We start from the raw sequence: 14,822 nt of genomic DNA, 5'->3' as shown, positions 1-14,822 counted from the left end.
CTCTGATATCCATTACAATGACGTTAACGATATCTGTGCAACATTCTTCACTTCTGCTTCAATGCTTCTTCCAGCAATTTCCCGTACGGGTCTTCGGCACCCCTAAACAATATAGTTTTCTACCATCCTTAAAGACCCTTCTGAAATTTGGCCATCTATAACACCTTAGTGAGACTCATTACTATTTTGAATAGTGTTAAGCGTCTACAAGCTTCGTTAAGCCATGCACTTGCGTGGTGACGCGAAGCTCTATTTACAAAATGAAAATTGAAGCTGTAGCTTAGGAAGTTGAGGATGTTCTTATCTGCTCCCCACAGCTTTGCTATTGTGTTGGCACTATTTATCTATGGAGTAACGAATAACCAGTGTAACCTGGATTACGGCAGCGTCGTATTCATATCAGTCGAATTTTCTTTCAACAGCACCTGACGAACTTAGTGAACAGGTCACGTCGAATCTTTGCGGACCACTTTTTTTGGAAGGCAAAAAAGAAAGACATTCCATATCCTCTCATTCGCCAAACCTTTTCTCAAGCTTTCACTGATGATGTGTAACGTGGCTGAACGGAGGAGAATGTGCACATAAAACATTGCGAACCTTGCCGGAACTCAAGCATGCTTGATGGCGTTGAGTGTTATGTGCACCCACAAAAGATCGTTCAGGTTTGAAAACGTCTAATACATGACAAAATTTGAAAAAATTCAGGTGTAATTTTATCATCTTCGCTCTATCTTGCCAAGTGTCATGTCATTATATATATATGTATATATATATATATATATATATATATATATATATATATATATATATATATATATATATATATATATATATATATATATATATATATATATATATATATACCAGTCTGAACGTCCGGCCAAAGCCGGACTTCAGACTTTCTGTGGTGTTCGTTTCGCTCCTTTCACTGATCAACGAAAACCAATATTAGTGTCCTTTTCTGTGCAGTTAGACTTGTCTACCTCTCACCATCTTTCTTCATCTTTTTTATTATAAGTAAAGGCGAAAGAATTTAGTTTTCCTTCTAAACGCGTCAGTCCTACATATGGAGAGTACTCAAACTTCAGCTTCAAACACTCCTTCGACATCAATATGATGTAGACACAATTTGAAAGCATTACTCGAAATATGGATTTTCCTCCTGTTTCCCCTAAGAGCTATCCAAGAATGATGTTTTGGCATGTTACCTGCTTGTGGTAAACGTGCAAGGAATTAGACGGGCGAAGAAGTCATAAAGGTGAAAAGCAACGCGTCCACTGGGCACGGCTATGAAACGGCTGGAACGTCCCATTTCGCTTTTGCGACATGCATGCGAAGTTATTGCGCAGCACTTCGACACCGTGGGACCCGCCTCACCCCATTTTATAGCTCTTTGCAGCCGGCGCATCAATCCGACGCTGTGGGACCCGTCGCAGCCCCTTTTTTTTAGTTATCTGACGGTGGCGGACCTGTTGCACCCCATTTTATAGATTCCTGGGGTCGGTACACGAATCCGACTCCGTTGGACCCGTCGCACCCCCTTTTTCGAATTTCGTGACACACAGACAAATATACACACACATACACATACACACACACGGACTAAGCTCGTTATTATATACCAGCCCGAACGTACAGCTAAAGCTGGACTTCAGGCTTTTTTGCTGTTCGCTCGCCTTCACCGATTAATGAGAAATAACAGTAGCGACATTTTTTGTAAAATTAGAATTGCTTTTTTCTATCAACGCTTTCTTCAAATTTTTACCTGAAAATTTAAGCATAGATGAAAGAGTTTCTCTATGCGCGTCAGTTCTATATTTGGAGAACGATCAAACTTGATTTTGCATCTATGCTTCTCTCACATCTCCACAATTTGGAAACATTATTCAAAGTATGAGTTTCCTCCGTTCTCAACTATTAGCAAAGAATGATGTGCTAAAAGGAAAGGACGTGAATATCACTATTGTAGTGATAAAAAATAACGTCCTACGTCGTCAGATCGCGCAAACTATTGGCTACTATGCTTTGTATTTAAGCAGACGTTTGCACGTGTGTTTCCCCTTTTTGAAGAAAGGATGTTAGCAGCATCAGGAGACATGCTGGGAAATAGATATGCGAAGGAACCACAGAAACCCATTCCACTGCGTTGTGGATCTCGAGCACCAATCCGAGGCAGTGGAACCCGTCCCTCCCCGCTGTACAGCTTTCTTGGGCGTTCGGGGCATGAATTCGAAGCCGTAGGACCAGTTTCACTCAATTTTACCGCCTTGGGGTTCCAGCGCACCAAACCGACGCCATGATATCTGTATCCCTCCCTTTTTGGGATTTCTTGACTGAGACACACACATACACAGACGCACACACGTGACAGAATACGCCCGTTATAATACAGCATAATAGTTTGCAAATTTGGAAGTATGCATTCACATAAAAGTTTATTTACCCTCACTAACAGATGAGAGAAACTAACTTACCCTTTCAAAGCCAACATACATGTGCGAAAGTTTCGACTTTCCTTGAATTTTGGCATAGAGATTGCAACTCGTTGATAGTCGAATTTAAGCAACAGCCAAGATTGTTAACAAAATTTATTACGGCTAACGTTTCGGCGTTGTCGCCTTCGTCAGAGCCTGGAAAGTAAGAACATTTGCAATATATCCTCTCAAATGCCTCATCCAGAACAAGTCATCATCCCCTAGGATATTACACCCGTGAACAAAAACCAAAAAAGCCCAAATCGTTGTGCCTACCTCAGTAGCCGCGTTGCCGTGATGTTAGCGGATATCCGCGTGGTGCAATCGCTCCGCTGCTACTAATTAGGATGCGACCCGCATATGACCCCGTAGATCAAACCCGCAAAGGTCTTGATACAGAGCCAGCTCGTTGGTCACGGCTAAGCACTCTTCCTTTCTATTCATTTTTGGACCTTTTGCATTTATCCAAAACGCTTCTAAAGTTCTGTGAGCTATAATTTTGAGTTGGTTTGATGTTGCAGTTCTCTTGCTAAAGGTTTAGTAATACATTACAAGAGTGTTGAAACAACAGCTCGTAAACAGCTAACCCTTACTAGAGTGGGTGCCTCCGTACGTCCATATAATTTCTGCGGAAATCATGTGGCAACCTTATAAGGGCAACTTATGGAGGAATGGACATACAGAGAAATACATTTCTGTAAAACGCAGGCAATCTGTCTCGTTTCATTTTAGTTTTTTATCGACAAACATTCATTCCTACTATTCATTGAATGGTTTTTTTTATAGAAAAAATAAGATTTTTGGAATCAGAGAAAAGGATGAAAACACCCGTCATAACCTGCACCTACGAGCAGAAAAGCATTACCCCTAAGACCGTTTCCATGCAATTCGTGAAGAACTTGAACCAGCCCGCGAAAAAAGACACTTTGACTCTCGTTGATCTTCAAACCGGTCGAGCGGGCGCCAGTAATTCTTCCATTTGTCCCTATCGCGTGCGAGAGTCGGCCAGTGGTTCCTCTCTTCGCATAGCACACGAAAAGGATCGTAATTTTCTTCGAAGGACTTCGTGAAGAAATCTGACCATTGGGTCGGCGGTCTTCCGGTAGTGCTTAATATCACGGGAACCCCGTTGCTCAGGGCTCTGATCCAACGGTTGTCATTAAAGCGCATCACGTGTCCGGCCCACCTTATTTTACTTTCCTTGGCAAACGTAGCGGTGTCTCTAATCTTCGATCGTTGACATAGGAGAGGACTTCGAATCCCGTCCCTCTCTTGCGTGAAGCGGGATACTCCTAGCATCACTCTCTCAATTGCGCGTTCAATGACGCTCACCGCGTTTTCTTCCTGCTTGCGAAATGCCCAGGTTTCCGAAGCATAGGTCAAAGCAGGAAGAACGGTGGTGCTGAATAGGTGAGCGCGGAGCCGGATGTTCTTGGTCCTCTTCACTACATCCTCGATGCTCTTGAATGCTTCCCAAGCTGCTCGTGCCCTTCTGCCCAGCTCGGAGGTCAGGTCGTTCATCATGTTGATTTCCCGACCTAGATCTACATAGCTGGAGCATTCGGATATGTTCGTTCCGTTGAGCGTGAATGGGGCATCAGAAACCCATCCGTTTTTCATAAACATCGTCTTGTCTAGGTTCAGTTCAAAACCGATTTTTCTTACACGTTTCATCAAATTCGGCCAGCATCCGTTCCGCCTGGTTGATGCTTGTTGTTATGAGAACGATGTCATCAGCGAAACGAAGATGGTGTAAATGCCGGCCGTCAATATTCACTCCCATGTCATGTTGCAATCTCCCATGTTCCAATCCTCTCATCGCATCATGGCACTGAATGTGTTAGGTGAAATTGGGCCACTCTGACGAACCTCTCTATTCACATCGATTATGACATTGTAGAATGGCGAAACATTGGTCGTGAAGTTGCTGTACAACTCACGAAGTATCTTTATGTATGGAATAGGGACGCCTTGGTTGCCCAAAGCCTCCATAACCGCATCGGTCTCAACTGTATGAAAGGCTTTCTTTAAATCGATGAAAGTGAGGAACAGCGGCATCTTGTACTCTCGCGATACTTCTATGAGATTTGAACCAGTATGTATGTGGTTAATCGCACTGAACCCTTTTCGGAACCCTGCTTGCTAGCATGGCTGTCCTTCATCTAATGTTCTTTCTGTATTGTCTAGGATTACTTTTACGAAGAGCTTGTAGATGACAGACAGTAAGCAGATTGAACGATAGTTGCCGATGTCTTGTGGGTCTCCCTTATACAACAGCACGGTCTTGCTTGTTTTCCATTGCTTAGGAACCTTGCATTCCGGCAGATAACGAGTGAAGAGCCTCGCCAGTGTGTTGATGAGGACCGGCGGTAGGTACTCCACATGTTAACGCTTGATTCTGTCGAGACTGGGTGAAGTACGATTCTTCACCGACTTGGTGGCGTGTCGAAATTCGGAAGGGAGGACCTTTGGAGTGACATGTCCGTCTTCCCTCAGATAGTGAGGAGGCAAGTGGAAGTGGCTATCGAAGAGATCTGAGTGGAAGTCGCATGTTTCAAAAGCACAGCTGGTGATCAATATCAAACACGACGATGCTGCACGACGATGTTCCGTCACTCAAGTAGCAGATCAACCCGCACACTTTCAGAAGTTCAGCTTCGAGATAAACATCCTCCAAGGCCGGCTGGATAGCCTCGAATTCTCACTTTCTAGCTCTTTCTGTTCGTTGAATGTTCTCTCTCGTGCATGCAGTTTCAGGGGCCGAAACGAAGGGTAATAAGTCGGGGCCAAGTTAGTAGAATAACCAGGGTGCGTAGAAGTTCTCAGCCAAGCTTAGCAACTTTCTGGCCCGCGAGAGTTTTGAGCACGCCTTGAAAATGCAAGGTTTATTCACATAACGAGAGCCACAAGCGGCATGAAGTAAAATGAGAAAAAAGCACACTCTACTCAACAGCACATCTCAATCCCTTTTTACTGTGAGGGCGGAATCGAGCTTGCGGCAGATCGACCTTTGATGAAGCTATGTTTCCTAAGTCTAGTGCTGATCAGCTAGATGGTAACAGGAACCAAGCTACAATATGAGTTATATCAACTGCAATATGAAATCCTTTTCTAAAGCATGACAACATAAAATAGATCACTAATAGAGACCTTGTTCTCTGTACTCCCTGGCACGCCGTGAGAGGTGAGCGGCGGGTTGAACTTGCGGTTCTACTGCTACGTCAGTGTGATCTTTTACGTGACGAACTTCGGACCTTTTGGACTTCTGCCATGATGCCGCTGTTTTCGTTCTCTCGCACATTCCTCATTCCCATGTGGGTATCAACGTAGATGGTCCCTTCACCGACTTGGTGTTGGCACACTTGTGGTAAGGGGAACAGGTTAAATTCGAGGCTATCCAGCCGGCCTTGGAGGATGTTTATCTCGAAGCTGAACTTCTGAAAGTGTGCGGGTTGATCTGCTACTTGAGTGACGGAACATCGTCGTGCAGCTTGAGTGACGGAACATCGTCGTGCAGCATCGTCGTGTTTGATATTGATCACCAGCTGTGCTTTTGAAACATGCGACTTCCACTCAGATCTCTTCGATAGCCACTTCCACTTGCCTCCTCACTATCTGAGGGAAGATGGACATGTCACTCCAAAGGTCCTCCCTTCCGAATTTCGACACGCCACCAAGTCGGTGAAGAATCGTACTTCACCCAGTCTCGACAGAATCAAGCGTTAACATGTGGAGTACCTACCGCCGGTCCTCATCAACACACTGGCGAGGCTCTTCACTCGTTATCTGCCGGAATGCAAGGTTCCTAAGCAATGGAAAACAAGCAAGACCGTGCTGTTGTATAAGGGAGACCCACAAGACATCGGCAACTATCGTTCAATCTGCTTACTGTCTGTCATCTACAAGCTCTTCGTAAAAGTAATCCTAGACAATACAGAAAGAACATTAGATGAAGGACAGCCATGCTAGCAAGCAGGGTTCCGAAAAGGGTTCAGTGCGATTAACCACATACATACTGGTTCAAATCTCATAGAAGTATCGCGAGAGTACAAGATGCCGCTGTTCCTCACTTTCATCGATTTAAAGAAAGCCTTTCATACAGTTGAGACCGATGCGGTTATGGAGGCTTTGGGCAACCAAGGCGTCCCTATTCCATACATAAAGATACTTCGTGAGTTGTACAGCAACTTCACGACCAATGTTTCGCCATTCTACAATGTCATAATCGATGTGAATAGAGAGGTTCGTCAGAGTGGCCCAATTTCACCTAACACATTCAGTGCCATGATGCGATGAGAGGATTGGAACATGGGAGATTGCAACATGACATGGAAGTGAATATTGACGGCCGGCATTTACACCATCTTCGTTTCGCTGATGACATCGTTCTCATAACAACAAGCATCAACCAGGCGGAACGGATGCTGGCCGAATTTGATGAAACGTGTAAGAAAAATCGGTTTTGAACTGAACCTAGACAAGACGATGTTTATGAAAAACGGATGGGTTTCTGATGCCCCATTCACGCTCAACGGAACGAACATATCCGAATGCTCCAGCTATGTAGATCTAGGTCGGGAAATCAACATGATGAACGACCTGACCTCCGAGCTGGGCAGAAGGGCACGAGCAGCTTGGGAAGCATTCAAGAGCATCGAGGATGTAGTGAAGAGGACCAAGAACATCCGGCTCCGCGCTCACCTATTCAGCACCACCGTTCTTCCTGCTTTGACCTACGCTCCTACGCTTCAGAAACGTGGGCGTTTCGCAAGCAACCGAACGATAGAACGCGGAAGATGATACAGGCGAACCGCATGTAAAGAGACTCCTGGTTTAGAACCTTGAAACAAGTGTCCATCTCGTCTTTAGTGCCGCATAAAATGCAACAGTCATCAGTGTAAAGGCAGTACAGGAAAGATTTTCGTTCCAGAATGGGTTGTTCTATGTCAGACATGAATGCAATGGCTAGTGTGGGAGCTAGTCTTTGTCCCATGACCAATCCTCTGATCTGTCTATAATAGTGTCCAACGAAAAATGCAGCACTTCAAGCATTCATCCAGGAACGTCATAATTTGCCCTATGGAAAACCGGTGCAAATCTAGAGTGTCTCGGTGCTCTACGAGTAGCTCGAACACAGCTTGCATTGCAGCGCTGTTTGAAACATTTGTATAAAGCGATGTGACATCGAAACATTCGATGACACATTCTTTTTCTGAACGCGCTCTTTGAAGCTACGCAAGGAACATGTTGGTCTTGGATAGATGCGTGGGAACATACTTGAGCAATGGTGCAAGTATAGCGTTCAAAAGCCAAGATATTCTATCCGTAGGGCCACCTACATTGCTTATGATACGACGTACTTTGAATACCTCTGGATCTTCTGAAAGAAGAGCAGAGGAAGAGAGTTTGTGTGCTTTTATTAGCAGGTATAGAACCGGGGAAGTAGGAAGTTCGTATTTCAGCCTTGTGATCATTGTTTTATGTAACCCTGCAGTCTTTTTGGTCTCGACCCAAACTCTATTGGGATGGCGACTTTGTTTTATGAACTCTTCATATGACGAAGAGTGGTAGAGTGTAGCGTCATCCAAGTGTTTTCGAGTGATGGCCATGTCTAGTTCACGTGATATGACCACAAAGTCTCCTTCCTTATCGCTGATTGTGACCTTTATCTCGCCACGTGTTGAGAGTTCGCGCTCTATGAGCGGAAAAGGAAATTCGTGTCGGACGGGCAATTCACTGCTTTTTCATGCTGTAATAAAAAGCGTCACTTTTTCATCTGTCCAACACGAGTTCCTATGTACACCTAAAGATCAAGTGTACCCCAAACTGGTGTAATTAAACCTATCCTCTGTGCAAATGGCTAGGCTGCTCTCTGTCCATAATTTTGCACTGTGCATCGCACAGACGGGGTAGAGTGAGCAATTAAACTCCCGAGACAAAAATGAACGAGGATACGGAGCAACAATTCGGCAGGAGCATTATGAGCGGTGACGAGAAGCGAGGCAAGGCGAGGAAGACGTGGAGCATTGTTAGAGATGACTATCGAGTTTCTCCTTTTGTAACCTGTAGAATTGGACCGAGCTTGACAATTAGAAGTATGCGATGATGTTGATTATAAATACCAATAGCCCTTTTAGATGTTTTCCAGAAACGATTGATTTCGTCCTTGCTTCGCATTTTCGCTGCAAATCTTTCACTTAGAGTATGCGGAGTGCGACGAAAACTTGCCTGCAGGTTTAGTTGTTTTTGGATATAGGAATTTGGGATATATAAAATGGACATCGATATCATTCATATTGATCTATTTTCGCTATATAGACGGTAGAACCTTGTCATCTGGGCTGTGGAAATTTTTGAGATAATCTATGTAGTATGGCTATGGGTTGGTTGTTAAATGATTTCCAAGTATGCTTTGTGCTAAGGGCTGGTCTAACAATGTGAGAGGCGTTTTTGTGGTGTATGATCCTATCCTGCAAGCAGAAGTGATGTGGAAACAATTCATATGTCTCTTATCGGTCAAGTTGTAGTGTTGCAGTGAGTCAGCATAAACCTGTAGAATAAGATTTTGTGATAGCGGGATTTCACGTTAATCCAGCATCTCATGCTGAGGTAACGTGAAGCGAGGCTTTTTTCTACAAAGTTGGAGGAGCAGCGCAAACAATAAAACCGCTCCAACTGCAATTCCTTCTCTTAAGAATTCTAAGTGGCAGATTTTTGTTCCTATCAATTCATTATGTAATTATCTAACGCTGGTTGAGCTGCTAGTGTGGAGCAAGTTGAAGGAGGGACCCAATACCTAAGTAGCGATAAAAGCTGATTTCAATGTGGCAAGGATATTGTCAAAAGCAGACTCCGACTGACTCTAGAAGTATTTATTATTATTTATTTTTGTATTCTTGTACATTTCAACCCGTCCTGCATTTATGTGGAGTTTTTTTTTTACAGAACACCCGTTTCATTCTCAATCCTCGCAGTGAATTTTGGCTCTTGTTCAATGTCCAGTTAGCACTGCAGTTCACTAGAGGCTCAGCGGTTCAATCAACGATTTTGCTGGTTGAGCATGCGCATTTCTATGTAAGATGGCAGTCATAATGCAGTTAGAGCTGAAAGTAACTTGATGAGCAGCCGCTGATCTAAAGTACTTAGACCTAGCTAAATTTGCAAAGGACCGCGACTATCGTTAGGCAATTGATGTCTTGGCTGACTTGCCACCGAGCAAGTAAGTAGCGCGGGCAGTGACCAAGAAATGCCCTACATTCTGAGAAAGAGAGAGTGTGCATGATCAAGATGTCACACACCTCGTTTAGAATTGTAAATATGTTCGTGCCATTGAAGTAGCACCCGTGATGGTTTCGGCGGTATTTCTATTTTGAACTGAAGTAAAATCGTTATAAAATGGTTTTCTTAGACACTGCGTCCTAGAAAGGAGTCTCAGCACATCGCATAACTAAACGTGAATTTGAGAATTATCAAAGCCCCTAGTGATTGCAGAGAGACGCAGAAAGTTATAAGCTCTAGATTTTATGGTCTGGGATTTAAAAAAATCTGGCTGCAATTCTGCGAAGTGTGAAAAAAAAATGTGCCGAACATAGTCATCTATTTGGGACTAGATGAAGTAGAAAACAAAATTCGTACACCAAGGTCGGTAAGAGGTTCCGCCGTCTGCACGATCGATCGGAGGTCCGAATCCGCCCTAGTGCTCACCAAGCTTGTCATCCCTCCGAGCTCAACAAATTGATACCCGACTTGTCTGGGAGGATAAAAACACTAACTTGACGCATTGGCTAGACCCCCGCAAGTATAGGCTACTTATACGTTTGTAAACTTCAAATGATTTCGAATTGAAGTGAACGTGGTGGCGCAACACACACACACTTTATGGCAGGAAACCATACGTCAACTGAGAAATAATTCGACTGGAATGAAGAATACTCTAGTAGTTTCTCGAATTTGTGAAAAAGTTGTCAGTTTGAGTGGAATAAAATAACATTGAAATTACCACTGAAATCGGAGGAATATTTAAGTGATGAAGTCGTTAGTGGTAACAACAATAGGTGGTTCTTAAACATGTCCCTTTGAAATTGTTGTTGGATTTTTTCTCTTGAGGTCAATAAAAATATAGCTGCTTATTAGTGAGATTAGAAGAAGGAAGGAACTATTTCGTTCACTTCTGTTTCATTCTATTTCAGATAACTTTCCACGGCTCCTCGTTTATTTTCCTCAAAGTATTTATAGAGTTTGTTTGAATGTTTCTTCGTTGCTCGCTTCTAACTTCTAGAAAAGGAATGGGCGGGGCTTCAGTCTGACAATGTGCAAGTGGAGCAACGAACACCCAATTGCAGGATAAGATCTGAACATTTAAAGAATCAGCCGCAAGTTCTCATCAACGCTCTGGCAAAACTATTTACACATTACCTGTTGGAATGCAAGGTCCCTAAACACTGGAAGACCAGCGAGGCCGTGTTATTGTATAAGAAGGGAGATCTACATGACATGGGCAACTACCCCCCAATCTGCTTACTATCCGTCATCTACAAGCCCTTCAAAGAGTGATCCTCAGATGAAGGACGACCATGAGAGCAAGCAGGGTTTTGAAAAGGATTCAGCATTATTTACCACATTCACACTGTTTCGAAACTCATCGAGGTATCACGAGAGTACAAGATGCCGCTCTGTCTCACCTTCATCGAATTGAAGAAGGCTTTCGACTTAGTTGAGACAGAAGCGGTCATGGAAGTCTTGAGCAAGCAAGGCGTCCCTACTCAGTACATAAAGGTACTTCGAGAGTTGTGCAGTAACTTCACGACCTGAATTTCGCCATTCTACAAAAATATCATCATTGACAAAATATTCACTGCCACCCTCGAGAACGCAACGCGAAAGTTGGAATGGGACGACATGGGAGTGAAGGTTGATGGTCGACAGCACACCATTTGCGCTTTGCTGATGACATCGTACTGATAACACCTAGCATCAGCCAAGCGGAATGAATGCTGACCGAATTTGATGAAACATGTGGATGCATCGGTCTTCAGCTGAATCTGCAAAAGACGGTGTTCATGCGCAACGGATGGGTTTCGGATGCTCCATTCACGCTCAACGGAACGAACATATCCGAATACACCAGCTACGTTTATCTGGGTCGGTAATTAAACATGATGAACGACCTGATCCCCGAGCTGGGCAGAAGGAGACGAGTATCTTGGGGAGCGTATAAGAGCATCGCGGATGTAGAGGAAAAGACCAGGAACACCTGGCTCCGTGCTCACCTCTTCAACACCACCTTACTTCCTGCTTTGACCTATGCTTCGAAAACCTGGGCATTTCGCAAAGAGGAATGAGATGAGGGTTTTGTCCATCTTCTTATCGTGTTCGGAAAGTACGGTGAGTTCGACCGACACTTCTTCTTTCCACTGAACACAGTTGAAAATTTCATATATTTCCTCCTTTGCTGGCACGTGGAAGATGAAAGGTAAAATGAACAACCTCTGCTGAGGTAGAAGGATCCACAGCTAGGTCCTCCGCAGATTTCGATTTTGCATTTAATTCGAGTTTAGGGATTGTGGGGTTTCCCTTGAGTCGGCGAATAGGACCAGAGTAGCTGTTGCACCGATTCGGGCTGCTTTCCGAGAGACAGTTGCGTTGATGATGTCATTCCAGATCTTCTAATGTCCTGGTGAGAAGGGTTTGTCCCAATCATAGTCGAACTTGCAAAGTTGTTGAAGGAACTGTTTCTCTCGTAACGTAACTGAGGTGAGTATTCCCAGTCGATCATAAATCGAAGCCACTTGCTCTGAAATCGATCGTTTCGTCAGCATTGCTCAGGTCGTATGCCGGCATTCGAGAACAGGATGGTCTCCTTGTGAATGCCAAAATATTCTGAGAACCTTTTGAATGTCGTTTGAGCTGAGGTCGTTGCGTCGAGAACGCTATTATTTGAGCGAAATTTCCTCAAATTCTTTTTGAAGTCGCAGAAAAGTTGTTTCGAGTCCTTGTACAGGTATATTGCCTCTTCTGTGGATGATACCATTACTACGACGTTGTTCACATATGTGTTGTCGACTATTTCTTTGGCAAGCTTCGAGTTACCGGCGTATGTGTCTAAGTGAAACTTGATTGTCAATGCGAGAAGGAAAGGGGAACAATTCAAGCCGATTCATCCTTGCGAACCCGTAAGTAACAGTATTCGCTAGCGAAATTGGTTGCGCAATGTCTCGTAGCCACAAAAATCGTGTGGCATCTCTGTCCCATAGATGCAACCTTACTTGGAGGAAGGCTTCTTCCACATCACCGGTGATAGCCATGTCTCCGATTCTGAATCGCAGCAAAATGTCGCATATCTTCGGTAGCAAAACGTCATTGAGTAAAGGATGTTCTTTCAGAGGCGCAGATACATCGAAGACAACTCTCAGTTTCGTCGTCTTTTTGTGAGGGGTGACGACAGCGCGGTGCGCGAGGTAATGCACAATTGGTCCCTCTGATAGTGCGCTTTCGTCGACCTCCTCAATAACTCCTTGTTCGCGCTGACTCATGATAATTTCAATGTGCTGTCGTAGCATAGCGGGGTCCTTGACGAGCTTGGGGACAATGCTTTCCGGTCTCGTTGCGGCTATAGACTTGTTGTCTGGTAGGGTGCTTGTAGTTTCTTTCCATGGAAACCCTACATAGTATTCATCTCTCTTCATTTAAAGAGTTCCTTTGAATGATTACCATCCTTTTGCGTCAGGTTTTTTGCGTTCTTGGGTGCATGGTCCCATGAATTCGTAAACGCATGATGATTCGAACGTGAGAAGGTCTTCCCACCACTGCGGGTTATCATCGATTTCGAGCAAGTCATCCTTTTCAACCGCAATGTTAGAAACCGTGAAGACTTCCTACCCCTGATCGGAATCTCGCCCTGACACGAGGTATCCCAGTTTCGAAGAACGAGTATAAAGAAATGCCGCAGGGATCTCCGCGAATTTCTCGTCGTGAGATGGAAATCATTACGTAAAGGTTTTAGCAGCGCACATGACATCCTACCTTAAAAAAGAAAGGATCCCAGACCAGTGGAAGACCTCGCGAACCGTTCTTATCCATAAGAAAGGTGACAGAGAGAATCTTCGGAACTACCGTCCGATATGCTTTCTGAGCATATACAAAGTATGATGTTATACAAAGTATTTATTTATTTATTGGAAACACCTACAAGTGTGCCATAAAACAGAAATAAGATGGACAGAGCTCACTAGAATAGAATAAAATTTGATACAACAAGACTGGCCCCTCAAAGCGAAAGGGGTGGTGGGTTGGCAAGTCATTCTCGTGCTACAGAAGGTAAGTAATCCTCACGCGAAATCCTTTTCCCAGACCCAGAACGCTAGGTAGATAAAAGGATACCAGGGTTTGGGTGACCAATACGGAGGAATCCGTCAGGGACCCTGAGCGAACGGGTAGGGGGACTTCAAGTGCAAGGGCTCACTAACTTTGCTATCCTTGAACGGCTTTCCACCACTAGGAGAGAATAAGGACCAATTGTAGGGACGAATTTGAAAAGGAGCATATCAAGGCAGAATTCGAGCTAGCTAGTGTCATAATACGCAACAGAAAAAGAGGAACTAAAAGTGTGAGCTAAAAACACATATCAACCCAATGCTTATTGTGGTCGCTTGTTAGGGGAGGAACTTGCTCTACGTCTCTGAAACAATGAGATTTTAGGCATCGCTCATGTCTAGAATTGGTAGGACATTTAATATGGATAGCTTTTGAATATCTTCGAGTTTGGACTAGACATAACTTCAGCTGGAAGTAGGTTAATCCAACGCACAACTCTGCAGGAAAAGAAGTTAAACATAGTTGAGAAGTTTTCTTCTGAGTTTAGAGTAGTGCAAATTGAAGCTTTCTGTTCTCCCGCTTGTTGGTCGGAAAATCCAATACTTGCTCGCCTTTAGTTTAACTTCCATTCGTGAGATCCGAAAATCCAAAACTAAATCGTTGACTACTCATCTGTACTTCAAGCTCTTCAATTTCAGCGCGTTAAGTCGACTTTCATAGGAAGAGTGTTTCAGGGTAACCCGGATCGGAAAGCATCTATAATAAACCAGTCTAGTGAAAATTTGTTGAATTTTTTCTAACTTTTTGATATCCTCCTCCAAGAATGGATTCCAGACTTGCGCGGCGTATTCTAGATGTGGCGAAATGTATGTCTTGTAAAGAAATATTAGTAAATCAGGCTTCTTAACGTGCGCGTTCCTCATTAATATGAAAATAGACGACGGCGCTTTTTTGGTGACTAAGTCAAAATGAGTGGAGAAGTCGAACGATTTATCAATTATTACCCCAAGGTCTTGAACTTGCTCTTGATATTGA

General features: G+C 43.9%; 4 protein-coding genes across 5 annotated transcripts; 2 read left to right on the top strand and 2 right to left on the bottom strand.

Moving 5' to 3' along the window:
- Window positions 1–3,341: 3,341 nt before the first annotated feature.
- RB195_024852 (uncharacterized protein) lies at window positions 3,342–4,148 on the bottom strand (the record flags this gene model as incomplete). 2 transcript variants are annotated; one of them, XM_064212770.1, is made up of 1 exon in its annotated part: window positions 3,342–4,148. In XM_064212770.1, the coding sequence occupies one exon, from the start codon at window positions 4,146–4,148 to the stop codon at window positions 3,342–3,344; it is 807 nt and encodes a 268-aa protein (XP_064068650.1). The 2 variants fall into 2 exon arrangements, with proteins under 2 accessions (XP_064068650.1, XP_064068651.1); XM_064212769.1 differs by having other exon boundaries at window positions 3,342–4,100.
- A 2,379-nt stretch (window positions 4,149–6,527) lies between these two features.
- RB195_024851 (uncharacterized protein) lies at window positions 6,528–7,274 on the top strand (the record flags this gene model as incomplete). The annotated part of the gene is made up of 3 exons (XM_064212768.1): window positions 6,528–6,716; window positions 6,755–6,920; window positions 7,048–7,274. The coding sequence occupies 3 exons, from the start codon at window positions 6,528–6,530 to the stop codon at window positions 7,272–7,274; spliced, it is 582 nt and encodes a 193-aa protein (XP_064068649.1).
- A 3,864-nt stretch (window positions 7,275–11,138) lies between these two features.
- RB195_024850 (uncharacterized protein) lies at window positions 11,139–12,143 on the top strand (the record flags this gene model as incomplete). Its single annotated transcript, XM_064212767.1, has 3 exons — window positions 11,139–11,249; window positions 11,510–11,619; window positions 12,032–12,143. The coding sequence occupies 3 exons, from the start codon at window positions 11,139–11,141 to the stop codon at window positions 12,141–12,143; spliced, it is 333 nt and encodes a 110-aa protein (XP_064068648.1).
- A 416-nt stretch (window positions 12,144–12,559) lies between these two features.
- On the bottom strand, window positions 12,560–13,159 carry RB195_024849 (uncharacterized protein; the record flags this gene model as incomplete). The annotated part of the gene is made up of 1 exon (XM_064212766.1): window positions 12,560–13,159. The coding sequence occupies one exon, from the start codon at window positions 13,157–13,159 to the stop codon at window positions 12,560–12,562; it is 600 nt and encodes a 199-aa protein (XP_064068647.1).
- Between the last annotated feature and the right edge of the window lie 1,663 nt (window positions 13,160–14,822).

Source organism: Necator americanus, chromosome X, assembly GCF_031761385.1.
Source record: "Necator americanus strain Aroian chromosome X, whole genome shotgun sequence".
In the NCBI taxonomy this organism is placed as follows: domain Eukaryota; kingdom Metazoa; phylum Nematoda; class Chromadorea; order Rhabditida; family Ancylostomatidae; genus Necator; species Necator americanus.
The sequence above is the reverse complement of the archived record's forward strand: the minus strand, read 5'-3'. Positions and strand labels throughout refer to the sequence as shown.